The sequence below is a fragment of the Leuresthes tenuis genome, unplaced genomic scaffold, assembly GCF_036924035.1.
Source record: "Leuresthes tenuis unplaced genomic scaffold, fLeuTen1.0.hap1 SCAF_18, whole genome shotgun sequence".
Taxonomy (NCBI): Eukaryota; Metazoa; Chordata; class Actinopteri; order Atheriniformes; family Atherinopsidae; genus Leuresthes; species Leuresthes tenuis.
Window position 1 is genome coordinate 21,863,952 of NW_027325372.1, and position 26,418 is coordinate 21,890,369.

Below are 26,418 nucleotides of genomic sequence, written 5' to 3' on the forward strand. Positions count from 1 at the left end.
TCAAGCACGATTAGAGGAATGACTCACTGAATTTCAGTTCCTTATCATACGTTATGTTGTTTTTAGGGGCTGCCAGGGAAGCAGGGAGTAGTTGGACCCTCTGGTGAAAAGGTAATTGGATCAATCTCCTATTTAGTGAAGCATGAAGAAACGAGAAACATTACACCCACGACTTCAGTCAAAATCCTGCTTTGAGCTGATACAAGTAAGATGCTTTTCTGACTCATTTCTGCCGTTGATTTAGGGTGAAACTGGTGCTGAGGGACCCATAGGGCCAGTTGGACTTCCTGGAAAAACTGTAAGGCACACCCAATCAAACTACGTACTGAACTCTATCATTCTTAGCATTTAAAAACCCATCCAAACTTTTTTGTTCTCATGTAGGGTGAGGCTGGAAAAGATGGAGCAGATGGAAAACCTGGTGAAAAAGGAGTGACTGTGGGTTTGCTTTTCCTTTTTAACTCTCATTCCATTTTTTTCCCTCTGAGTCAGGGTTATACTTGTTTATACACATTATTGGTGCATAATTATTCTATAAAATGCAGTTAACACATTAACATAATTGTAATCCACAGGGTGAAACAGGAAAACAAGGACCAGTGGGGCCTGTAGGTCCACCAGGAATCCAGGTGAGAGTCAATTTTTCACCCTACTCTCATAGAAGGCAATACTGTCATGCTGTTAAATTGCCTAAATCCAGACACAATGATACAGAAGTGAGCGGAACACATTGATGGTTGACAACACCTCTGCAAAATGGACCTGAGGCTGCTGCTGATGAGAAACTGGAAACCCTAGTTCCAGAAAAGTTAAAATTTTGTTTGAAACTTTATTTAACAGACAATTCCTCACTGACCAGCATCACTTTGATTGTAGCATATTTCCCTCCAAAATTCCAATATATGCCTCTGCCACAACCCTACCTTCACACATATCCAAGTCATCCATGTCATAGACCCTGATACACTCCCCTACCATCACAGCTTCTAACCATCTAACAGTGATTTGTGAATGTGGACTTCTTTTATTGTGCTCCGTAGATGCTGAAATATCAAAGTTCTTTGTGATCTTCCATTGAGAAATACCTTTTAGAACCTTTGATGATTCTCTGACAAAGTTTGGCACAAAGTAGTGAACCTTGACCCATCCTTGCTTGAAAAAAAAAAGCCTTAGGTGGATGTTACTTTTATACCCAATCCTGACACCCTCACCTGTCACCAATGTAATATAGTACACAACAGATTTTTATAAATGTTGTATTTTCAGGGTGACAAAGGAGATAAAGGTAACACTGGCGCCAAAGGATTGAAGGGTCATACTGGGCACAAAGGTGATCAGGTGGGACAAATCAAATTTTTCATTGACGTTACTGATTATGATGATAATCTTTGGAAGCATGTTCTGATTTTCTATGTGTTGTTTAGGGACCTATCGGACCAGAGGGACCAAAAGGAAGTCAGGTAAGACCTATCATGTTATCATTCAATTGTTTCTGAGAATGACTTGGTTTGATAGTAACACATTCACCATGTCACTGTTGTGAAACAGGGGGACTCGGGTTTGTCAGGAGATCCCGGGGTCAAAGGAGATCAGGTATTTTACTGCCACAGACTGTCTCAAATGCAACAAAACACTTATTTTAGAATAATTTGTCATCTCCTGGATCTCGTGAAAGAAAACAACTTAACTTTGTGTGTGTTTCAGGGCCCTCCTGGTGTGCCTGGAATCAAAGGCGAGGTATTCAGAAACTGCTGTCTTATCTAAACTGTTTCCCAAGGAGCCTCTTACATAGGAACATATTCCACTAACATCTGTAGCAACTTGCATTGTATATACACAAAACAATGTCAAACTGTTTAACATGGACAATAATGACCCCTGCCAGAAAAAGTTTTGCCACTGAGGATAGACATTAAGATCCACAGTATATACTTTACTGAAATGAAAATGAAGGCCATCGTATCCTCCTGTTAGAGACACATTTCTGTTACTGATTTGTGTTTTCACCTTCAGCGGGGTGAAAAGGGTCAAACTGGATCTACAGGAGCTGATGGCAGACCAGGCCAACCTGGACATGAAGGTGTGGCGGGTCGCATAGGAGCTCAAGGGCTGGAGGGAGAACCAGGCCTCCCTGGAACACCGGGCCCCAGAGGTTTACCTGTAAGTGCTGTACTTACCTTAATAGATAACACATCAACCTAAGCATCACATATGTAGTCTTGAACAGCCAAGTTTACATTGACTTAAGACATGCATATATGATCCCAGCGACATTCACAGTCCCAGTTGCTGGGTTTCCTTTATCATTTTTGATTTGATTTGCATTTTAAAAAAATATGAATAAGAAAAGGGGAATGGCATATACATAACTTAACAATAAAACTGAGGAAACAACTTTACAAATCGCTTCTGACTTGACATAGACAAAAAATTATATGACTCACCAGCTGTTTCTGGTAAAAGCCAGTAAACAGTAAACTCTTGTGACTGACCAGCAACTTCCCAGATATTATAATCATATCCAAGAAATTCCCAGATTAACAAAACATCTTCTTCTTGTGGATGTCCACCGCAGTTATTGTTCTTTTTCCACCTTGAAGTTTGTTTCTGCTTTGGATAACTACTTCTTCTGCTGAATTACAACTACTAACAATGTAGCCTGATGAATTTAAATTAGATTACTGTAAACTCATCTAATGACAGGTATGATGACTTTAAGTTTTAACTAGTGCCACAATGAAAATTGTAATTTTGAGTCATATGACTCAACAACAGATTTTCATGGATTGTGCTTTGTTCGTGACCAAATAGCTGCAAAACTCTCAACAACCTCATCAGCCTCAGCTAAAGTTAGCATGCTGCATGCTTAGTTAAAAGATAAGATATGCTTTTACTGTCTGTACAGGACCAATGAAATTTGAATTAGGATGATGAACATTGCTAAACCTGTTATGTTACAGCAACCATTCATTCATTATTTCTTATTTCACAGGGCCCCAAAGTGAGTGATGAAAAGCTTCGGGAAATGTGCTCGGCAGTTGTAGGAGGTGCAGTTTCTTCACTTAAATTTGACTTCCCCATTCATTGATTATGATGAGATGTCTTAATGTGGGTAAATAGCATAAACTGCTCTTCTGTGTGAATTTATTCTTTGTCCGTGTAGAGCAATTAGAAGAATTTATGAAAGAGCTCCTGAGGAGGCCAGCACCCATTGGTGCTCCTGGTACCCCTGGACCAGCAGGACCTCCTGGTCTCCCTGGACCAGCTGGGGTGGCAGGAACCGCAGGAGCTCCAGGCCTAATGGGTCCGAAAGGCCATCCAGGTTTCTATGGACTTCCAGGTGCACCTGGCATGAAAGGTCAGTATGGCTTCTGAAGGGCATTCTCCATTCATGCATATGGAACCAAACCTTTAAAAGCCTTTTCTCCATTACCTTGATGGATAAAGCTGAGATAGCTTTTTGCTTTTATTTTCTTGGATAGCTACGATAGTTCTAATCGTGAAAATAATTCATTTAAGCCTTTTAGGTAAACAAGGCTGTCAGTCATGACAGTGCAGCTTTGTTCTGCCAACAGAATCTCTCAAACAAGTTATGCAGAGGACTGTGTGGATGGAAGAGATTCAGTCACGCATAAAATTATACAATCAATAAGTCACTTAACACGACTGAATCAGAATGAAGTCATTAGTTTTCCTAATTATGCTGCCGTAACAGTATGCCTCTCCATTTCATCTCAGTGTTTGTCAATGTCCTCCGTGTGTTCTGCTCTGCAGGTGATGTTGGGGTAAAGGGAGAGAAGGGAGACAAGGGAGAGGACGGTGTGGGAATCAAAGGAAGCCAAGGCGCACCGGGTGCTCCAGGTAAGGCTGGGCTCTGCTGCCAATTAGATCAGAACTCTGCTGAGAGGAAACTGAGTTTTAAAAATGTTTCAAAAAGAAAGAAAGAATGATTGAACTAAAGTTGAAATTCCCCCTCTTTACTATTATCTTTCAATGGATAGAGCTTAGGAAACTGAACATTGATGTGGACCCATACAGACCCATACATACTGCTGAAGCTGGTCATAGATATATGCAGACCACAAATGTTAATAGTCAAAGTTAAATAAGCTCATGGGACATTGAAGGTATTTCCCACATTCAAATAGATGAATATTTAATAGAACTAGTTGTTTTCCTTCAGTGATCATTAAAGATCTACTGACATAAAAGAAGGGAAACTTAGGGTGAAGCAGCTGCTAGTGAGAGGGTCCCAATCAACGGCTAGATGTCCCAAAATTCTTTTCAGAGTGCCAGATTTTTAAAATGAGGCTTCTAAATCATGCTTTGTGTAGCAGCACATTCAGACCACCAATTAGCTGTAACAAATAAGAAAGAATGAGTTGTAATTAAGACTGATAGCCATTTGCCATTACATGGTGCAGAACAATGTGGCGTGGCACACTTTTTTGTTGGTTTTCCATTGTAGGTAGTACCACAACTGATACTATTTGATCAGTTCTGGTACTACCTTTGCAGAGGTTCCAAGAGAGCTAAGCCGATATGCTGCAGTGACGTGAAAGCAGTGGTCAGTCAGAATAAATCATCACCTGTGGGCATGAATGGGAGACACTGAGAAACTTCATTGTGCCATGAAGTTATTTGAAAGTCCAGCAGACAACGTTCAACAGCTATCTCATTTGTGCACATGGATCACATACTGTGTTCATTGTTAATGAATAAATTCTGATGTTTATTAACTGTGAATGCAGATTTACAAATCAATCTTTTTTTCTTTGCTGACAGGAGTTAAGCTCCATAACATTCAGAGTTTCTTTGCTTTGGTTAAAAGTGTCAGCTAAATCAATGTAAAGTAAGAAACACACACATATAGTGAAGTCGTGTGCCTTGTCTGTGTTGCATCAGCCTCACACACACTGTGATAATAAACAGTTGATCCCGCCCACAGCAAGGGAAACCTCGATTGTATTTTCAGGTATTTGTTATGCTCCAGTTAAGAATAAAATGAAATAAAAACAAGTTACACTACCTTGATATCAGCAAAATGGTGTCAGAATATCACTAAAGCTGTCAAAACAGGAGTCCACAAAGAAATGGGTGACATCAGCCTGAAATGTAACACATGGAGATAACAAGTCCAAAGACTTTCACTTTTAATGACTTTTACATAGATTTCTTTTCATTAAATCTTCATGTAAATACCAATCATTTTAAAAACAAGAAAATAAATTTCAGTTTAAATAGCATCTCACATGTCTTATGTCTCCCTTCAGGTGCCCCTGGTGCCCCTGGCATTGGCAAGGATGGCAAAAATGGAGAGCATGGTGAGGCTGGAAGTCCCGGTATCCCGGGATCTCCTGGTCTGAGGGGGCCCTCAGGACCGCCAGGCCTTTGTGACCCATCAACTTGTATAAGCAGACTTCCACCTCTTTATATGGTCAGTGGAAAGAAATCTGCATCTTACAAAAACCCATGAGACACCCCAGCTCAGTGACACTCTCCAGATCTCATCCTGCCAGCGACCACGTTTCAGGGCTGCTTGTAAGTCCGGGCGTGGTGATTTCAGGATCTCCATCGGAACAACAGATGGAAGAGACTCAATAGGAAACACAGACCAGACACATCTGTACAGTACTGTAAAGACATTTCTACTTGTGGTTTTAGAGAGAGCTTATATATCATCCAAAGACCGCTGCTACAGATAGCGAGCAACCTCTATGACTGACGGCGGGCCGGCAGGTCCGTGAGCTGTCTGACACAAAAAGAAACCTTAAACAAGTGCTGATCACAACATTCAGCCTTTCTAAATCTCTCTGATTTCCTCTTATGCATGTACTCCACGATTAAGTTCAGTGAAGTCATCAAATCAGCTCATTCAGCTTTGCTTAGTTGAACGAATAAAGGCAACCCATTTAGTTTGACCAACCTTACTAGCAGTTTGACCAACCTTACTAGCTGTCTTGAGCCAGTTAGGAGCGGTATCCGGTGAAGCGTTTGTTTGAAAAATGCTAATCTTGAACATCACACCTGATCTTATATCTCCAACAATTTGGTCTTTAATTTTGGATCATCCAGTATGCTTGTTTTCCCAGTTTTGTCCCATTAATGTTCTTTTTCAAACTGTGTAATAAAATGTGATGTTTTGGAAGTGTTGCACACTGCTGTATTAAAAAAACACAAAATGTCTGCTGGAGCCGTGCTCTTTTAGAAAAGACAAAGCTGTTGTAATGTTGTTATAGCATGATTAGGTTATGATTGTTTGAACATCAATGCATCTCCACAGCCTCTACAGTAAAATGTTCTTGTGCTGAAAACAAGGTCCCTGGGTTGTGGTGGATTTAATGTTGATTCAGAAGGGTAATACATAGTTGCCTGGTTACAAAGCAGAGTCAACATCATCCTCTCCACCGCTGTCTGAACAGAACAAATACATTTACTGATCAAATATGGCCTTTACGTGAGCTGCTGGAGAGGAGTTAGCATAACAGCCATCCCAAGGACATATGTTTGATTTAATAGATCTTATCATGGCTCAGCCACAACAAATTTAAAATGTGTGCTAAGATTGCAAAAAGTGCTTGATTTTCGTATTTAACTTACAGATGTGAACATGATGATTGTCAGGAGAATAAAGACCTCATCAATTGGGTCATCATAAGGGATAAATTATGATTAAAAGTAAATAAAATCACAAGAAAAAGTAAGAGATGATCCATTTATAGAAACAAATCCGCACTGTGTGAAAAATAATGAGAAAATCATCACCTTGTCAACAAACAAAGCAAAAGCCAGGAATTACAAAATGAATCTATTCCAGTCTTTATTATACAGTACAGTACAGGTGTCTTTCCAATACTTACATTATGCTACTTTAAAATATCTTAGCACCAATTAATCAGGAAAAAAAAAGCTAAAAAGGATCATGAATTTTGGCTAATGCATTAAAAACACATTTGTATTTGTTCAAACTATGAATAATTTAGCAGTATAACTTAAACAAAGTTAAAGTATGGCCTTTATGCTTTACAAATTTTAAGCCGTATGCAGCCATTCATCATCCCACCCTGTAATGGAAAGTCTATCAACTGCAACTTTAAGAGCATTTACAAAATCACAAAATAGCAATACTGACTGTTCAATAGTAAACCGCTGATAGAGATGCAGCAAACAGATGTATTACATGTTAGAAAAAAGCAAGTACTTTAGGATCAGAACTGATTCTAAACTCACTGTAAATGTTTAAATTTCACTTCACTTAAAGCTTCAACCACTTTGCAGTGCATATATTTGCATATATGCAGTCATCCTGTACTGCAGCTAACTAGCATTTTCGGTTAACCATGAGCTGCGCTGAAGGCAACACCAATCTCAGTGGTTGAGTTAACCTAAAGAATAACAACTACAGTTTGGTTGGATATGTAATGTATCATGAGACAGAGAAAAGTTTCAAAAGTAATGGCAGAATACTGCTTATTAGCATCATGTTTTGTTTGAAACTGCTAAAAAAGTTAGTTAGCCTCGCTTACTCTCAGTTTGAAACTAGCCAATTTATTGTGTTAGCACAAGCTAGCTTAATGCCTTAGCTTGCCATGAAAAATAGCTAATAAGAAATTATAAACAAAGCCGCCTTGACAATATTGGTTTGTGAACTACCATTTTCAAGCAATTTTGGTATTCAGCCTTTGTCATGTTGGGCTTTTTGGAGGCAAAAGTGAAAATATTTTAACAGGAAGGAGTTGGAGAGTGATAATTGCAGGTGGATTGGACAGAAGTATGTTTCTATTGAATTATGGAATTATTTTCAGAAGGACAGATATCAAGGATTGAATCTAGCCACTCATTCCATAATGGCATCAAAATTTACAGACTCATGTTATAAAAGAAGTTGGTGCTATTTGAATGGGAATCTATTGGAGCCAGAGATGTTTCGGAGCCAGTGGCTTAGGGCCGTCAGTGGTGTGTACTTTCAGGGACTTCAGTTTTACTTTTGACAGTTATCCTATGTCCATTTAACAGTCTATGTAGAAAAATAGCAGATACCAAAACAAAACTAGTCCTCTCTTGGTTGAATTAAGGGTGGCTTTTATTGATTATGAGTTCAGCGATCTGTTTGTAAAGAGTTAAAAATTAACAGTGTTGTTCAAACAATTAATATGGTCTCTGCCTCCAGAGCAACCTTACCCCTGGATTCTACTGAACATGGCTGTGCAGTTTAACTGGTTGCCTTTTAACTTGTCTGTGTTTGGTGGGATCCAGGGGTTAGAAATATCCTGAAAATGCCTGCTTTATCAGCACCACCAAAACTAAATGGTGTCCTTTCATATAACTTGTTGTTATAAATCACCATGTACATCTTGGCATGCTCAGCTTGAGTTTGACATAAAAAGCAGCTCTTTGAGGAAACTGAACAAAGCCTGCAATTATAGCACCTCTACAAAGCTGTTTACTGTACAGGTCCACACACAGCTCAAAGAGAGATTGACCGGAGTCGCTTCATAAAACTTAAAATGTTTCTTCCTGTCCCTCACTTCTGTTTGAAGAGGAATGCTGCAGATGAGCCTACCAGTAGAACAACTTACAGATGTGAAAGCAAGTTTAAATGATTGTCTTTTAAAGTCAGATTTCAATCTGTAAATAGCACGTGAAGCATTTTAGACAAACAAACCAGAGTTTTGGAATTAAAATTTAAATCTCTCTCAAAGCTTGAAACTAAATTGCTAAGAATCTCATCTGTTGGTTCCAGTAAACCTTCTTTCCTTTATCTCTAAATAATTCAGACAAGCTGATTTTATTGAATTAAACAAAATCCCAATTTGTTTCAATGTGGAGTTCTCTAGAAATACTTTAATTTCCCTGCCTGTTTTGAGGATCCACAACAAGGCGACGTACAGTAATAAAACTGCTGCTGGCTTGGAGGCAAGAAGCATACAAATGTGGGCAATCATCACTCCCCACACTGACTAATTAACACTCCTCCTACACTGCCTCACACCTTCTGCTCCCCCTTTAGCCATCAATGACAGTAAAACAGATAACTTCCTTGACTGAGGAGATTGATTTGATGACTTATTCGATGAGCAGACTGGGACGTGGTGCAGTGTGGGCTGTGAGGGGGAACTGATGTGAGACAATGGAAAACTTTGACGGGGGTACAGTTGGGTGTTATCTCCCCCACATATGATACAGGAAGCTTGCAAGTGAGGAAAAAATACTGTTTAGCTGCCCTCTGTGCCCCATGATCTGAGAAATATCCCATGTTGCTTAATCCCCAACCATCCCAAGCTAGGTACCACAAAACAAAACAAAACAAAGAATCTGACCGGCAGCACCTGTTGCTTCAACCCTCCAAATTGAGGTTACTTTGAAAAAGAAAAGTTCTTGATTCGGACTGACATGACCAAGTTCATAAATACTGCCAGACTTCCAGCCCTGTGCGTCTCCTTCTCTTTATTACCCCTTCACATTTTTGGTGTGGGGTCGTTGTGCCAGGCTGGCATAGTAGGCACACTGACTGGGGTCGCACTGGCCGGGAGGACCTGGAGGTCCCGGCTGACCGTGGGGGCCGGGGTTTCCTGGCTCTCCCTGGGTTCCGGCTTGTCCTGGGCTACCATCTTTGCCGTATCCGGGCAGACCTGCTGGACCTGGATCAGTGAAAGAAGAAATTAAACTCTGATACTTAAACCTGTATCAGTCTGTCAATTTCAGAGCAGTGCTGAAGGTTCTGGTTGTTACCTATGGGCCCTGAAGGGCCTCGCTCTCCTCTCTCACCAATACCCGGTTCTCCCTTTTCTCCCTTTGCTCCTTTCTCACCTGAAAGGAAATGAAGAGCACTCACTCTTGATTCCAGCACATTAATTCCTCATAAATAATTCCGAGCTGCTGTGAGGCATAGAGAAAATGAGAAAAACAAGAGAAGGGAGGGGATGATGCAGCTCTGGCCTTTGATCAGCACAGAATATATACTCATTCCCATTTTTTTCTCTCCCTCCTTCATTAGATGACTGAACGAGAGTGAGACATGATCACAAGTCGTGAACTGGATTCTACAGAAATCAATGTGATTGCAAATGTGATGTGCTGCAGATGGCACCGTTACTTTATTGTCACTGCATTATCAAAAGGAATGAAAACAGAGCAATGACGTGCAGCTGCGCTACCTTTCAGATCGAGTGAAACCTCGAAGAACAAAGCGGTGTCATTTCTTTTTAAATTCATCATAACACGTCCAACACATCTGTTGTACAGTTCTGTGCAAGTATTTTTTTTTTTTTAAATCAGGGGAGACCTATTTTTTTGTATTTCACACCATGTAGACAGGAAGTAGGTGCGGCAGTTTGCTGAAATGTGCAAACATAGAGGTAAATACTGTATATAAGGAAAAAAAATACTAACAAGCTTCAAAGTCAATATTTGGTCTGAGGACCTTTATTCTTCAACACAGCCTGAACTCTCTTAGACAAGCTTTCTGTCATTTCTTTAAATAGTCTTCAGGAATAGTTCTCCAGGCTCCTTGAAGGACATCCCAAAGCTCTTCTTTGGATGTTGGCTGCCTTTTGTTCCGTTCTCTGTCAGATGATCCCACACTGCTTCAATAATGTTGAGGTCCAGGCTCTGGGGAGGATTCATCCCTCCATAAGACCTGTTGCCACTGATTTTCAGTCCACTTCTTGTGTCATTTGGCATACCGCAGCCTTTTCTTCCTGTTTCCCTTCCTTAAGAATGGCTTCTTGACAGCCACCCTTCCATGGAGACCATTTCTGATGAGGCTTCAGTGAACAGCAATGTGTCAAAATGTGTCGTTCCATAATGGTGCAATGACCTACCAAGTCTATCTTCAAGAAACTCTTGAAGACCCAGCTCTTCAGAGAGCGTATCCTATCCTAGCACTTACCCTGCAGTTCCCTACCCCCTCTATTACACTTTCTCTTTCTCTACTTCCCTTCTATGCCTGCAATCTGTTTCTACACTGTCACCCCTGTCACCTCTAACAGAGTCTGACGAGTGGTTTCCTTCTATGTAGCTTATTGTTAGCTTTGATGTTAGCTGTAATGTTCATTTGTAAGTCGCTTTGGAGACGAGCGTCTGCTAAATGCATAAACATAAACATAAACAGCAGATGGATCGGCTGAAAGTCCATGTGCATCTCTCAGGTGTTTGCTGGGTTTTTTCTTCTTTCTAAGGAAATCACGTTCTGATACTGTTCATCTTCTTTTGATAGCTTTTTAGTCCTGACACTTCTTCAGTCCTCCACTTGTCCAGTTCTTCAAGTTCTTTAAGGACTCACTGCACACCATGCTGAGATATGCCAAGTTTCCAGATAATAGCTCTTTGGGAATCACCTTGTTGCTGCAACAATACTATTTCATGTTTGTCAAACTGTGTCATCTTAGGCATTTTTATATACACAACTAAGGAAATGGGAACAAATATTGTGTCTTTGTGACAGGCTGCTAGTAATAAAGTGCCTAAATAGGTATAAATATGTAAAATTGTAATATGTAATATTGTAATATAGTATGTAAGTTCCTGTTATGTGTAGATGCAACACTGGTTCATCTCTTGAGTTAGATGACATTGCATGATTCACAGGTCAATGTTAATTGGCTGAACACACAAAGAACACATTCTTCTCAAAATGGTCAGGAACATGAAGTGGGCCAAGTGTTAAAGCAGCCAGTGTCCAAAGAAAACCTTAGAAAGCGATACAGAAAGCCTGGAGAACTATTGCTCAAGACCGCTTTACAAGATTATAACAAAGTCAGGCTGTTTGGAAGCAAAATAGAAAGAAATGTGGAGTTTTGCAGAGTACCAAATATCGAAGAATATGAAAAACTAAAATGTCTCCAGTAGGCACTGGAACAGCGACAGAGCTGTGGATAGAGGTGGAGTTTGAATAGATAATATTACATATTCATTATGTATATTAACTGCTCTTTGGCCATTTGAGAGATATTTTAGTGTTGTTTAAGTGTTGTTGCTTAAATGTTTTTCACAGCTAAAGTAGCCGTCGCATGAGTGTCAATGTTTCTTTACAGCATGCAACTTCTAGTACAACAGCAACGCTCTGGAATATTTTGTGGACGATGTCAACTGCATGCAGGGTGGCAAGCGAATGTATCCTATTACTGATCAGCTGTAACTCAACTATCTGCCAGTAGAATCCCAGTAGTGTTCCGTGTAGCATGTATCTGTGGGATGGTCACTTTCCGGACAGCTTTTCTCAGCATTAAATGAGCATTTGAAAATGACTTCACTTATATCAGAGATTAACCAACTCATGCTCTCACGTCATAAAAGTTTAATAGGATGCATGAAAAAGTTTATACATTAAGCATTTACAGAATCGCTTTACAGGTTTCTATCGCTTGGTCATGTGCTGTCACTTCTTCAACTGTTTGCCCTGCAACTTCAGCATGACTGAGAGGGAGCCACGACTGAGCAAACGGAATGCTTTAAAAGAAGGTGTTATAAACACATGAAATATTGAAAATTTGACCGCTACACATGTTTGCCTTGAACGGGTGACGACAGAGGGTGAATCAATATGGTCAATCAATACGTTTGCACCGGCAAACGTGTTCACTTTTAAACAGCTGTGATGTGTTAGAGAGCTCAAGGTTGATTGTGTCGCAAATCGTTGACAAGATGAATGTGACACAAGGAAGAAAAATTACTAGTATTAAATAGCATTTGCTAGCTGATGTACAGCGACAATTGAAAGTCCATAAAACCATGTGACTGAATAGTGTTGTGGTAAGATTGCTGCCTTTCATGTGGTTGACTTGGGGATGAAATCCTGACACCCCCCCTGGCATGAAAGGTGCTACCTCCAGTAGGGGTCCTCAGGCGAGGCTACCTGCCTACCTGGGATATAAGTGTAAGTCGCTTTAGATAAAAGTGTCGGCCAAATGCATAAACAACATGTGATCTTGTGAAACTGAGTGGGGCGTTCAGTTTATGGGCTGGTTGAAATGCCATTTAAACTTGGTGCCACATAAACATGCACCAGTGTGTGGCCCATTGAAAGGCAGCTATTTGATGGATACCATAGACTTTACTCCACTAGCGCCTTCTCACCTCTCTGATCTTCTTCTGGTAAACATTTCCAGAATTCACTTTCGTCTTCACCACTTCAGACTGAATTGTCCAAAGAACCCATGTTTTACCTCACAGAAGCATCCTATCACAGCCTATCACGGGTTTCATTGGGCAAGACGCAGAGTACACCCTGGACAGGTCGCCGGTCCATCACAGGGCCACACAGAGATAAACGAAACACACTTGCACACTCACACTCACTCCTAGGGACAATTTACAGACACAAATTAACCTAACATACACGTTTTTGGACGTACCCTATCTTTTGCAGGGTAAAAAATTTTGAGTAGCTGTATCGGAAAAACTGCAGAAAAATTGGAGGAACCTAATAGAAACAATATTAGCGCTCTTGGTCTTTGTCTTACCCTTAGGGCCCATAGGTCCTCTGGGTCCGTCTCCTCCGTTCTGTCCAGGCATGCCCGGTTCTCCAGGGGGACCCTGTCGTCCAGGGTTACCATCTTTACCAGAAGGTCCCGGCGGTCCGGGACGGCCCGCTGTACTCTTCACATGGGTTGGCTGCATCTGAGCCATGAGGTAAGCCATTTTGGCTGGAGACAAAAGTTAATTAAGTCTGATGCTTCTCCATCAAGGTTATACTAAATATATTAGCAGGCCCCTCCACCCCACACCCACTAAAGATCACTTCCTCACCATCTAATTGTTTCGCCAGCTCCTCCTGGATGAGCCGTCTCATCTGCTCCAGTGACACTGACTCTCCCTGAAGAAGATGATAATGAGAAATTCAATTATTGATGCCTCCATCTAAATCATCTGTTGAAGCTGTAGCATCAGTGTTGTTTCACGACTGAATCCTGTTTAGGTTTTTCACAGACTCACCCTGGGGCCTGGGAGACCTGGGTTTCCTGAAGGTCCCTGTTGCCCTTGGGGTCCTATTTCTCCTGGTGGTCCTGACATGCCCATCATCCCTGTGTGGCCCTTTCTGCCTGGTGGGCCAGGGTTTCCCGGCATACCTGGATCTCCAGTCTGTCCTTTATCTCCCTTCACACCTGGGTCTCCCTGGATTAGATAATAACATTGGTAAGCAACTGATCAGGACAGTGAGGGGAGAACGCTATGGTAGGATGTCAAGCAACTATCTGCAGATCCCTTTTCCTTAAGAAAAGATTCAGAAAGAAATCTAAGCTGTAGGCTACATTTACCATAAATGTTGTACTACAAGTGAACTCCACATTTAAAGGGGAAGGATGGTTTAACAGCAAACATTGTTGTGGCTTTTTTTCCCCATCCAGTGTGGTCCCACTGATGCAGAGGGCTGCTGTGATAGTCATATTAGTTGCCGCTAGAGGTTTAGGCAGGTGAGGCGGTGCTGAATAAAAAAACTTAAACAAACTTAAAGAAAAGCAAAATACGACACACAGGGTTCCAAACTGCGTCTCTCTGTTACATTTACGGTTACAGTTTACATTGCTCACTGGCAGTGAGCTGTACAGACAGCTTAGGAGCACTTCCTCCTGGTTACCAATCAGTTATGCGCGTCCTCTTGTGTTCGTGTCTGTCAATGCTGACTGCCGTGTTTTGGACCCATTGCGCTGCTTTAAATTTTTTCTGCTCCATAGTTACGTTGGCTTAATCCATGAATTAAAGCAAGTAAGATCACAGCGATAAACAGCAGATTTCGACAAGGTCCTCACTGTCGGCAAACATTAATGCGATCAACGAGATCTTTGAATCTTTTGCATGGTGAGAGCAGAGAAAGTTGAGAACATTGTTTGCAGTGCCAGACAGTTAGGTCAGTCTCATTATTTCAATTAAATCTGATTTATCCGTGTTGGAAGAGTTATTCAGATGCAAAAGTACAAAAACAACACTGTACAACCACTTCTTCACCTTATGCGATAAAACTGTGACTCTTACACCATCACATTTCCATAATTATGCCTGTATGGATGCAATTGTAACTGAAATGTAACTGATGGAGGTGGAGCTCAACATGTCATGATTATTGTCATGAAATTGTTGACAGTTTCTCGGCTGATTGATTCAGAATCTCAGTTGACCATTTCTGATCTCAGAGACGCCATCACAATGTTTGCTTCGTCCAGCCAACAGTAATAAACCTCAAGCAATGAAAGAAATGGAACCGTGAACTCAACATGCATGAAAAGTGTTTAAAATTAGATTAAATGAAACCAAGAATTTCAGCTCTATATCTCTGTTCGAGAAGTAAAAGAAACAGTGGCTTCTTCTAAAAACTGTGGATTAGAAGAAGGTATTAGTGTGGCAGTTCAGGCCTGTACTTAACAAGGGTAAAAATTCTCTCCTTGAAATCTTTTTTTTTTTCCCACCACAATTATCATTATAATAGAATATTTTTGAAAATGTTATTCACCGGGAGCATGACCCAAGCACCTCTAGCTTTTCTCAACTTTATGTGTCACTTGCTGCTTCAGCAACTAGCCTCTGGTTGATGCCTACGTTGCAATCCTTCTCATTTCCCACTCCTGTCCTATCAGTTATCAGTGTTGGCCTGCTGTTGAACAGATTGGTCGCTACCTTCAGCTAGCATTCAGACTCCACCTCCTTCTCAGCAGTCCTGATTTTACACCTTTTACTGAACCATGAAAATATCAGCCTTCAGCTAGCCTGCATTAGCACAAATGCTATATGCCAAATGCTAACGTTAAAAAAAGAATACTAAACCTGTGCTACTAGCAACGTAACATACTGGTTCTTTATGTTCAAATCTTTGCAGTTTGGCATTGTCATAGACACATTGCAGCTACAAAGGGGAAGTATTCTACTCTGATACTGATACTGCATGTTTCACAAAGTCACATTTTTACTTTTGCATCTAGAGTAAAGAAAACTGTATGCGTGGACAGGCTTTCTCTGCCAAAATCCGGCTCTGTTCGCTGTTTTATCAACGGTTTTCATCAGTTTATTGATTTTTACACACAGATTTTCATATACCACATGCCCACTGCGGGGGCTTCATGTGTTCTAACATATTCTCGCACTGTGAATGCTTCTATATATGGGCTGTAGATAAATCGGTCCAAGATGCTGACTCTGAGTCAGGATTTACAAAGCTGACTCAGAGTCAGCATCTTGGACCGATCCATCTCCTCCATGCGTGGGCATGATGGGGTTTTGTAACGAACAATGGTTGTTCTTTTGTTTGTTTCAGAAATGGTTGTGCATCACTACTGATGCTTCTCCTTTTCCACAATGCACATTACCATTTTACTGTAATAAGTAAGCTCTTTACAAATGATAAAGTTGTGTTTCCAGGCAATGTCAGCATAAGAAAAGCTAAACATCATACACAGAATACTATGTGGTGTGGTAAGCAGGCAGTTTGGAGAAATTGAGAATAGAGTAGGCGTTCTCTAGACTGACTCATCAACTCTAGAGTAGGGATCCATTTATGCTCTTATGGTGTTTGTACTACATGTGAATCATCTTTGTTTGCTTATATTTGATCAGTTTGTTTTTCTGTGAATACTGTTCTGAACTGTATGTGAGTACATTGAGAACCAGTAGATTATTAGACAACCTCACCTTATCTCCTTTGAGGCCACGATCACCAGCTCTGCCTGGCATCCCCTTAAAAGACACAGGAGAGGAGCACTTATAAGCAAGAAATATCCTTACAGTGTACAGCTAGATTATTTTTACAAAACATTAGTTCTTACCTGTTTCCCCTCTGGGCCAATGGGACCGTGAGGACCCTGGAAATCATAGTAAAAGTTAAATTGACTCGTTGCTTGTTCTAAAATGTAAATAAAAACAGAATGCAATGATTTGCAAATCTTGTAAAGCAATATTTTATTCACAATAGAACATAGAAAACATATCAAATGTTGAAAGTGAGACATCTTACCATTTGATGAAAAATATTAGCTCATATTGGTAGCAACAGGTAAGTAACACGAATTGATATAAAAAAAGAACACCTTGGAGAGGCAGAGTCTCAAAGAAGTAAAGATGGGCAGAGGTTCAGAAATCTGCAAAAAAACTGCATCTACAAATTGCAAAATTATTTTAGAATAACATTCCTCTCATTGTATAAGCGTGAAGATTTTAAATATTCCATCATTTCCAGTATATGCAACCATCAAAGTATTCAGAGAATTTAGAGACATCTTTGTGCGTATAGGACGTGTTTGAAAATCAGTATGGGATACCAGTGATCTTCATCCTCAGGCTGCACTGCATTAAAAACAAACATGATTATTCTGTCCTGGAAATCACTGTTTGGGCTCAGGAACACTTCCAGAAATCATTGTCTCTGAAAACAGTTCACCATCTCATCCACAAATGCAGGTCAGAGTTCTATCATGCAAAGAAGAAGCCATATGTGAACATGGTCCAGAAACATTGCCGTCGCCTAAATTTAAAATGGACTGAGGAAAAGTGGGAAACTGTTCTGTGGTCAGACGAATTGGAAAATAAAGTTTTTGGAAATCATGGACGTCATGTCCTCCAGACTTAAGACATCCAGCTTGTTATCAGCACTCAACTCAAAATCCTGCATCTCTGATGGTTTGGAGATGTATTTGTGTCTATGGAACTGTTCACTTGCTCATCAGGGAAGGTACCATCAATGCTTACTGGCAGATGCAGGTTTTAGCATAACATATGCTCCCATCCAGATGACATCTTTTTCAGGAAAGGCCTTGCTTATTTCAGCAAGACAATGTTACAGCATGGCCTCATAGTAGCAGAACACAGGTGCTGGACTGGCTCAAGATCAGCAAATATTTTTTATGAAATAATAGAATGTCTCACTTCTAGTGTGTGATTTGTTTTCTATGTTCTACTGTAAATAAAATGTTGGTTTATAGGGTTTGGAAATCATTGCATTCTACTTTTAATTACATTTTACAAAATGTCCAAACTGTTTTGGAGGTAGGGTTGTAAAACAGAATAAGAACTCACCGCGGGGCCTTTAGGACCACTGAAGCCTGGTAATCCTGGGTTGCCAGGCTCTCCCTTGTCTCCCCTAACACCCTGTATGACAGCAAAAACATGGCCTTCATCACATGGCACACATACACACACACACACACACACACAAACACACAGACACACTTGTATCCTAAAAGCCCTGCTCATTACTGAGGATTCAGTGAGATTAACGTTTAGCTGCATTTTCAGTACAGCATGCAGCGGTGCCCTGGATAAAAGTCTCATAAAACAATCTTGTGGCGGGACATACCAGCCCGAGGAGATTAAAATTCATATTTACAAGCGACATGTGGATCTAAACACTGGCTGGTTGGAGCAGCCACAGAGTGCAAGCATCTACTGATTCATGCTCCTTTTTTTCATCTCCATGATTAAAAAAAATATTTCTTTGCAGCCTTGCGTGCTTCGCTGAGCTCACAAAGCCATCGTCCCCGTGTGTAGTAAATTGTAACATCTGAAAGGATTTTCGGTGATCACGGATCTTACTTCGAATACCCTCACAGTGTTGAAATCCCTCTTTGTTTCCTCTTCTAATCTTTCTGCATTTTGGATCCTGTCATCCTCCCCTGCCCCCCGACAGTTCCTGAAGCCCTGCTCCCTATGATTTTCTCCTCTCAGAAAAAGAAAAAGTGCTGCCTACAACCTCCCAGTTACCTCCCAAGAAACCTGAACACAGCCCACAAACAAGTGCAGCTCTTGCTAGATATAATTCTGTTGCACCTGATGCAGAAAGAAAATATGCTCACACAGCTTTGCAGAGAAAAAGAATGAGCCGATGATGTCGCCATTAACAAACAACTCAACTCCCCATGTCAGATCCAATCACTCCCATTTTCTAATGTAATCTAATGCACACAGATGAGCAATAATCACAATTTACTGTTACATCCGATGATAAAAAAAAAAACAGACGATGAGGCAGTGTTTTGCTGCTTCTACTTTCTGTTTGTTTCAAACCTGATTTTGCAACAGACCACACTCAATAGGTTTAGTCGGGAGTGTTCACCTGTAATGTCAGAGTACAATTGTACTTAACTGCATCAAGTTGACAAGTTAAATCCCTGTTCCAACAGGTATCCTTTGAATGGCGTTATGGTGTTTTTCCCCCCTCTTTTCCCTCTTCTCTGTCTTCTCAAACCCCAGCTGGTCGAGGCGGATGGCCACCCTTCCTGAGTCTGGTTCTGCCAGAGGTTTCTTCCTGTTAAAAGGGAGTCGTTCCTTTCCACAGTCGCCACAGGCACGCTCAGGACGGGAGATTGGACTGAAGACACATTTCGGTGCAATCTGTTGGTTTCCTCAGCTAGGATATTATTTTTTGAATTGGCTCTATATGAATGAATTGGATTATGATTACAATGAATTGAATTCCAATTGGCTTGAATTGGACTATATTATTTAAGTGCCTTGAGATGACAATTGTTGTAATTTGGCGCTATATAAATAAAATTGAATTGAATAGAATTTAATTGAAATCAGCTCAGTTGAGCAAAAGATTTCCATGTTGTTTTGGAGTGTTTCAGGGGGTGTTAGGCTAAAAGGTCTTCATTTCTGACTGATCAAAACTAATTTAAACTTTGTTGCTTCAACTATCTGATTAAATCAAAGACTTTGTGCAATTGTAGAATAATGATGATAATTTTCTAAAAAGAGCATCATGCAGGAGTTTAGAAGTCACATGTTATGGCTCGTTCGGTAGTAAAGACCATAATGACCAGGTTACGTACATTTTAGAGCTCTGACTCCCTGAACCTTATCCTCAGAATCAGGAACCATGAAAACCTCAAGGAAGCAAATTAAAAAAAAAACAGATGCCCAAAAAGTAAAAGAAGGGCATAAGAGGATAGTAAAGCATTTTCATGAAACCAGTTCCTCAGTTATAAGTTATAAGTTCAGCTTCATAGGTTTTCAAATGAATATCTAAATGAGCCTGATTCATTTTGGAAACCAGAGCTAAAAAAAAAGGAGAAATATACATAAAATTTTGGGCTTTTTGCTGTTGCCAGTCTCATAGGGAACATTTTCCCAGTAGTGGGAAGAGAACATTTATTTTAATGTAACAAATTCTTAGAGTGAGCATCACACAGTCTATGAAGAACGTGTAAAAGAAAAAGCAGATTGTGTAACAGGAAATCGATCCTTAACACCCCACAAGGCACCAAGCCGTGGCCTTTAAAGTGCACCAACCCAAACATCATAGAAAATCTGAGGACAGACTTCAAATGAGCGAGTCTGGCTCTGGAAGAATCTCACAAATCTAAAAGCTTTTGCAGGGAGAGTTGAGCTGAAAATCCTTCAAATCTGACAGATCTGACAAAACTTTTTTCTTGGGTCCTTCCTGTTTTTCTCAAACACTAAAAGACATGCACTTTGGTTTGTCTCGATAAAGCTACTAATGTCTTACAGTAAGCGTACAGTAAGAGATATTTTTCAAAGGAAGGAGGATTGAATTGAAGTTTAGATTTGATCCAATCAGTCTTCTCACCAAGTAAAGTTCTTCCAAACTGCTGCTGTGTAAATAATGTGATACTGAACTGGACAGTTCTGAATCTACGTGCAATTAACTGATTTTAAATGGATTAGAACTGGATTTGATTGGACTGTATGTAACTAAATCTGAACTGGAATTAACTGGAATTAATTGGATTATAATCTGATTTAATTGGACTGCACTTAAAAATAAACCTTTGAATTGGATCGGATCTTAATTGGATGGAATCGGACTGTCTTTGCTTGGGTTCAGATTTAACGTGTCAACTTTTCAGAATAGTGCCAGGAGATGTTGTGAGTTGCCACACTTGAAGGGAATTGAAGTGAAATTAATTGATTGAAAGAACTGAATTGAGCCTTTGACTGGCCAGTGTAGAGAGGAGGAATAAACATCAAGCAGAACCTTGTTGAGTGTTCAAATGTGCGTGACATGATAGCTCAAGATCGATTTAGAATACAAATATGAGCCTGTAGTTCAGATTTCAGCTCCCCATGTCATGTCCATCCATCAGTCTTCAGCTTCAGAGGCTCAGCTTGGTGTAGCAGTCAAACATCCCCACAAACTTGACAAGTCTAACTTTTTTTCCCCTCGATATACGCTGCTGTGTGTAAAACCTAAAACATAAATTTTCTTTGTCGGGCTCTCCGGAGGCTCCACAAATTATTTGTTGATGTATTTATGAAAGTCAAATCCCAGAAGACGGTTCCCTCCTCCCTTTTCCCTGCGATGTAAGTTTTCTCATACCAGTAACAACCCGGTCAAATCTTGTCAGTACTTTGTCACCCAGGGGGAAGCAGTGTTCCCTTTCTGCTCAGAACAGCATTCACTCAAACCTTCAATCGCAATCCGACAGCTTATTTCTCACAGGAGTCCTTCACAGCATCATCTTGCTCTCAGGTACATCCTCGCAGGATCCGTCTGCTCAGAGATCACTGACAAAGCTGCTTGCTTGCTGATTTTCTTCTTTACTCCTCTACTAAATGTAGATAGTTCAGTGATACATGGAAAACTTGCCATGGTGCTTCAGATTACGGCTCTTTTTGTTAGACTGCGTGAGAAAGACTTTAAGATTTATATATTTAAACTCACTGGTGTTCCAGGGAGGCCTGATTTTCCGGACGGTCCCGGTTCACCTGGTTTGCCCTGAGATGCAAAACAAGCAAAAATAACAAAGATGTTATGAGAAACTTGACAGTGAGTGAAATGACTTGAGTGTCACTTTTTAATCCGTCTGCGTGACGCTGTGCTGCTTCTGTCCACTGTTTGCGCCTGTCAGTCCGGCTGCTGGTGGAAAATGACTCACCGGTTCTCCTCTTGGTCCAACATGTCCATCTGGGCCTGGAGGTCCTTTAACACCCTGCAAAAACAAAACAACATTTTTGTCAGGTCTCCTCGATGTCAATATCACATTGACATCAAATTGTCGTATTCAGAGTGTGTGACAGAAACCAGACAAAACCCGCCGAGCCTGTTTTCATGGAAGGAAACTGTGGAAAATGTTTTCTTATCTTGAGAACATTCTGTCTCCACGACTCACAGCCTGAGGATGAATTTGGTGTAAGGAGGTTTTTGTGGAGTGTTATTGTGTTGGCCTGCTATCAGAAAAACAGGGGGAATAAAAGTGTTGTGACTTTTTTTTTTTTATCAGATTAATGGAAAAGAAAAATCTCTTGCACAAAAGACAGAAAAAAAATGATCTGCCTCAACTTGGGTATATTTAAAGATTCTGTGGGCGGAAGGCTGGAAATATTTTACATCCTATCCAAAATCATAAAGAATGCCATGTAGGATTATAAAACAGGCATTGAATATTCGATGCATGAGAGCATTTGTAATAATTTAATACTGAAAGGACATGTGGGGAAAGAGATATTTATTTCATCTTGTACTTTAAAGCTGTAATCTGTAATGAATCCTTTTCTTTTTAAAAAAAATATTAATCATTTCCCAGATTTCGTGACAAACTGTCTTGTTTGAACTGAAAATACAAACAGGCATATTTCTGTATGTATTCCAGAAATGGGGAAGCAAGACGTAAACAGAGGGCTTGATTTCCACAGAAAAATCCTACTTTACAGAAGAGAAAAACTTTATTGAAATGTTTCATTAAAAGCAATTCATTTAACACACATTAACAAATACTTTGTAAAGCATCCAGAGTGGATATATGAGGCTACAAAGCAGCTCCAATACTCGCGATGTGCAATCATCCCGATACTACTAATAACACTAACTTACTTCTAAAAATAATGCTTGAAATGAACATCTGACAAAAGTAAAGCACAGAAGTCCTTGACTGATCTTGTTTATTTGTCTCAAGTCCAGTTAAATGAAACTAAATATAATAAATGTCTCATAAACATATGAGAAGACATGCAGTGTACAGATTTAACTGTTAGCAAGCACACAGTGAAAGTACGTACTTATTCAAAAGAAATGGGCAGGTGTGTCCAAACCTTGGGTTGATACTGTTAATCGGCAATAACAAAGCTATAAAAATGATGTGTCTGTATGTAAAACAAAGCTGAAAACATTAGCTTTGAAGGAGTCTCTCGATAGAAAGGGGAAGGGACTTTGAGGGGAAGTAAAAAATAATCTGCTGAATTGGAAAACAGGGTGTAATGTCTGATGTGTGAGTTTGGATTTACCTCCTTCCCAGGTTTGCCATCATGCCCAGGTGATCCGGATTTTCCATCTTCTCCCTGTGAAGCACATTAGGGAACATGTAGACTGAATCAAAAAAGTTAAACTTCTAGGTCCGAGTTGAAGACACAATTAGTGACAAAGTAAGAATGACCTTTTGTGATACTTGGTCTTTATAGCCAATAAACAGTACACAAGACAGACAGTCTGTGAAAAAGTCAGACTGCTCTGGCTCCTCCTAGTGCTTCTAATCAGCCAGAATCCAAGATGCCACAGTAAAAACAACCAGTAACAGCAGGAAAGAGTCTCATACTGGTGTCAGTCACTGCCATCACAGTTGCGGTGTATACTACTGCATGACACCCTCCTCTGCAGGGAGTGGCTTCGGAAGCAGAGCTGAAGCACAGCAGAGAGGTAGGGGGAAAGACCTGTGATTGTATTTGTTCTAAATGGGCAGCCTTGTCCAACTTCCTCTCACAGATAGAAAGTTTTCCCTTATTCTCCAGTGAGAAGTTATTATTAGCAGTCTAATATTTTCAGCACTGGCTTACCATCTGAAATGTTTTAGTCTAAAGTTTATGCTGCATCCCGTTAGCAGTGTAATTTTTTAACAAAAAGCAGTGTTAGAGGCTAGAGGTCCACAGAGTTTATCATCAGAGCCAATGTGACACTTCAAAATTGTACTGAGACCCCATGCCAGACATGCACTTTTCATGCAATACAGAAACTTTCAACTTTTTGAATAACAGCAATTATAATTCGTATGACTGGCATTTAGTGACAGTAATTATTAGCAGTGCAGGGTAAATCTCAGTATCTATGGCAACACGTTGTGCTTTGTCTAAGAAGATGTCTGCAGTGCAGTGTGGCAGAATGGGCTGCGGGGCTCACGGTCTGCCCACCTCGCTGTGGCTCACTCAGAGGTGTCTGTAATGAACCGTGCTGGTGTTCATGGGGCTGTGGCTTTCCTGCAGGTGTGTGCTGAGCTGTGTAAAAGTCAAAGCAGCAGGTGCAGTGATTCTCTCCGAGGAGGTGTGTGATCGAAATGCAGCTGTGACATATACTCTACATTGACATCACAGTTATGCATGCCAAATGCTGAATGGGGCTGTGTGCTATTCCTGGCATTCCTACAGTGAGGAGAGTGAAAAGTGGCTGATGAGCAAAAAAAACATGTCTTTTTGGATGGACAATCTATTATTCCTGTCTTGTGTCACATTGCATACTTTCATGTGTATTTTTGAAAAGGGATAGTATCACACTTTTCAAACCCAAAAATTATTATATTCTTACTGATTAGATCTATATTTTATGCCAAAGCTTTATGAAGTTACCATGACTGAATCAAGTCTGTTTGGACGGTGAAATGTTGCTGCTCTTTGTCCTAAAATTCCCAGATATACTATCAGTTTTGTAAAGATGTGACATTGCATTATGCAGTGGAAGTTCACTCTTCTAGTTTTTATTATAGCAAATAAAACACTTTTGCAGAAAGAAACTTAGTGTGGCTTTGTAATGAGGCTGAAGCTACCTGGGCAGGAAAATCATTGCAAAAGGATAAAAAAGTAACATCTTCAATGCAAATAGGTCTGATCCTATACATGAAAGATTATCTGACCTTGGATCCCTGAGGTCCAGGTTCTCCCCTGTGGCCTTTGAAACCCTGGACAGAAAGAGAAAAAGCATTAAGTCACTCATTTTGCACTGTGCAAACTTTTTCAATCCAATCTGTTTAGGGGTGGTCACTTACAGGAAGTCCCCTGAGTCCAGGGTTTCCTGGAGGTCCAGGTTCACCTTGCTTGCCCTGGAAATATCACAGAGATATCACAGAGAAACATAATTTTCTTGCATATTATGCAAGTCTAAATACAGACAATGTATTGTAGCTGATGCTCAATTTAGATGATTTTTAGATCATTTCTGTCTACTTACAGATTCTCCCGTTTCACCTGGTCTGCCGTCTTTTCCCATTTTTCCTGGCTGGCCCTGCACATTAAAGACAATTATTATTCAACTACAGTAAAGACCTTCAGTTTCCTTTTCAAAATAGACAGTTTTAATTTACTATGCTGTAAATTAACTGTTTTTCCTTACTATCAAGCCGGGAAGACCTGGTGGTCCCTGGATTCCTTTGAGACCCTCCTTGCCCTGGTGAAAACAAACACACAAACTGGTCACAGTCACCAAAGGAAAAAGAAATGATTAATGGCTGCTATTACAGCACAGGCTAGATGACCTACATGCTAGATAGAAGAGGTCTCTACAATAATGACACACAGATAATAAGCTTTCTGGGAGGAAAGTACACCAAATGCAGCCTAACCTTTTCTCCAGAGGGACCTGGGGGGCCTGCAGGTCCAGGCTGCCCATCGTTACCCTGAAGAAGAAAGAGGTAGTGTCAGGGGAGGTCATTAGAAAAATATAGTCTGACTGTGGGAGCAAACAAATGAGCCTCATTTACAAAAAGGTTATACATATTAACCATAAGAGCATATCCTGTAAATATACTAATAAGGCCAAAAAAGCTGCTTACAGGAGTACCCATCATTCCAGCAGGACCTGGGTGGCCGGGTGGTCCTGGGTGACCCTGTAATACAGATCATAGTGATTAAAATACAAACATGTTATTCATAACAACAGATATTGTATGAGAGAGAGAAAACAGGAAATGAAGACTCATAAGTTGTAGAAACATACCTTGTCTCCTTTGTCTCCAGGGCCTCCAGGAGGTCCTTGATCACCTTTTATACCCTGTGGTGAAAGAGAAAGAAAGACTATATGAAAAACTGTTAAAGGAAAACAAAATTGACAAATATCACCAAGGTGGACACAAGACCAAAATGTATTAGGCTTTTTTAAATAACTCAACATATTTTCAGTCTACGATTTGAACTTTGCAATGTACAAAAAAAGAAAAGAAAGAAGAAAAAAACAGTCAGAGGAAACTAATTAGTTTAAATCCATGGGCACGATAAGAGTGCAGATGGTTTGCAAACTTGCCTTTCCTCCATCAGCTCCAGGGGGCCCTTGAGGTCCGGGTAGTCCAGGCGGGCCCTGTAATGACACAGCAGACCATCAGTCTCTGTCCAGACAGACAGCATTGAGCACCATCAGTGTGTCCTAATAGTTTGCCGCTGCACCCAAAGGAGACCCAGCTAATGATGCAGACAGAGCCTCGCCATCCGTCACAGCTACTGTGATGGATGATGCTCGGACCTCTTGCCTCACATTGGGCGAACGTAGTGGAGACAAACACT

General features: G+C 40.5%; 2 protein-coding genes across 2 annotated transcripts in view; one reads left to right on the forward strand and one right to left on the reverse strand.

The window, feature by feature from the left end:
• Positions 1 to 5,900, forward strand: part of LOC140275168 (uncharacterized) — a 31,319-nt gene extending 25,419 nt beyond the window's left edge. Inside the window, exons 26-38 of the mRNA XM_072370578.1 lie at positions 67 to 111; positions 245 to 298; positions 385 to 438; positions 576 to 629; positions 1,267 to 1,338; positions 1,425 to 1,460; positions 1,549 to 1,593; positions 1,705 to 1,737; positions 2,014 to 2,160; positions 2,993 to 3,047; positions 3,164 to 3,358; positions 3,775 to 3,861; positions 5,274 to 5,900. Coding sequence (XP_072226679.1) covers positions 67 to 111; positions 245 to 298; positions 385 to 438; positions 576 to 629; positions 1,267 to 1,338; positions 1,425 to 1,460; positions 1,549 to 1,593; positions 1,705 to 1,737; positions 2,014 to 2,160; positions 2,993 to 3,047; positions 3,164 to 3,358; positions 3,775 to 3,861; positions 5,274 to 5,476 — 1,080 coding nt within the window. The 3' untranslated portion in view covers positions 5,477 to 5,900. The remainder of the gene's footprint in view (positions 1 to 66; positions 112 to 244; positions 299 to 384; positions 439 to 575; positions 630 to 1,266; positions 1,339 to 1,424; positions 1,461 to 1,548; positions 1,594 to 1,704; positions 1,738 to 2,013; positions 2,161 to 2,992; positions 3,048 to 3,163; positions 3,359 to 3,774; positions 3,862 to 5,273) is intronic.
• Positions 5,901 to 6,795: 895 nt separating this feature from the next.
• col22a1 (collagen, type XXII, alpha 1) overlaps positions 6,796 to 26,418 on the reverse strand; it is a 66,104-nt gene continuing 46,481 nt past the window's right edge. Inside the window, exons 47-65 of the mRNA XM_072369882.1 lie at positions 26,162 to 26,215; positions 25,859 to 25,912; positions 25,695 to 25,748; positions 25,485 to 25,538; positions 25,256 to 25,309; positions 25,094 to 25,147; positions 24,912 to 24,965; positions 24,780 to 24,824; positions 23,167 to 23,220; positions 21,822 to 21,875; positions 21,608 to 21,661; positions 18,001 to 18,072; positions 16,755 to 16,790; positions 16,621 to 16,665; positions 13,936 to 14,115; positions 13,750 to 13,816; positions 13,464 to 13,646; positions 9,733 to 9,810; positions 6,796 to 9,641 (exon numbers count right to left, since the gene is read on the reverse strand). Coding sequence (XP_072225983.1) covers positions 9,451 to 9,641; positions 9,733 to 9,810; positions 13,464 to 13,646; positions 13,750 to 13,816; positions 13,936 to 14,115; positions 16,621 to 16,665; positions 16,755 to 16,790; positions 18,001 to 18,072; positions 21,608 to 21,661; positions 21,822 to 21,875; positions 23,167 to 23,220; positions 24,780 to 24,824; positions 24,912 to 24,965; positions 25,094 to 25,147; positions 25,256 to 25,309; positions 25,485 to 25,538; positions 25,695 to 25,748; positions 25,859 to 25,912; positions 26,162 to 26,215 — 1,437 coding nt within the window. The 3' untranslated portion in view covers positions 6,796 to 9,450. The remainder of the gene's footprint in view (positions 9,642 to 9,732; positions 9,811 to 13,463; positions 13,647 to 13,749; positions 13,817 to 13,935; positions 14,116 to 16,620; positions 16,666 to 16,754; positions 16,791 to 18,000; positions 18,073 to 21,607; positions 21,662 to 21,821; positions 21,876 to 23,166; positions 23,221 to 24,779; positions 24,825 to 24,911; positions 24,966 to 25,093; positions 25,148 to 25,255; positions 25,310 to 25,484; positions 25,539 to 25,694; positions 25,749 to 25,858; positions 25,913 to 26,161; positions 26,216 to 26,418) is intronic.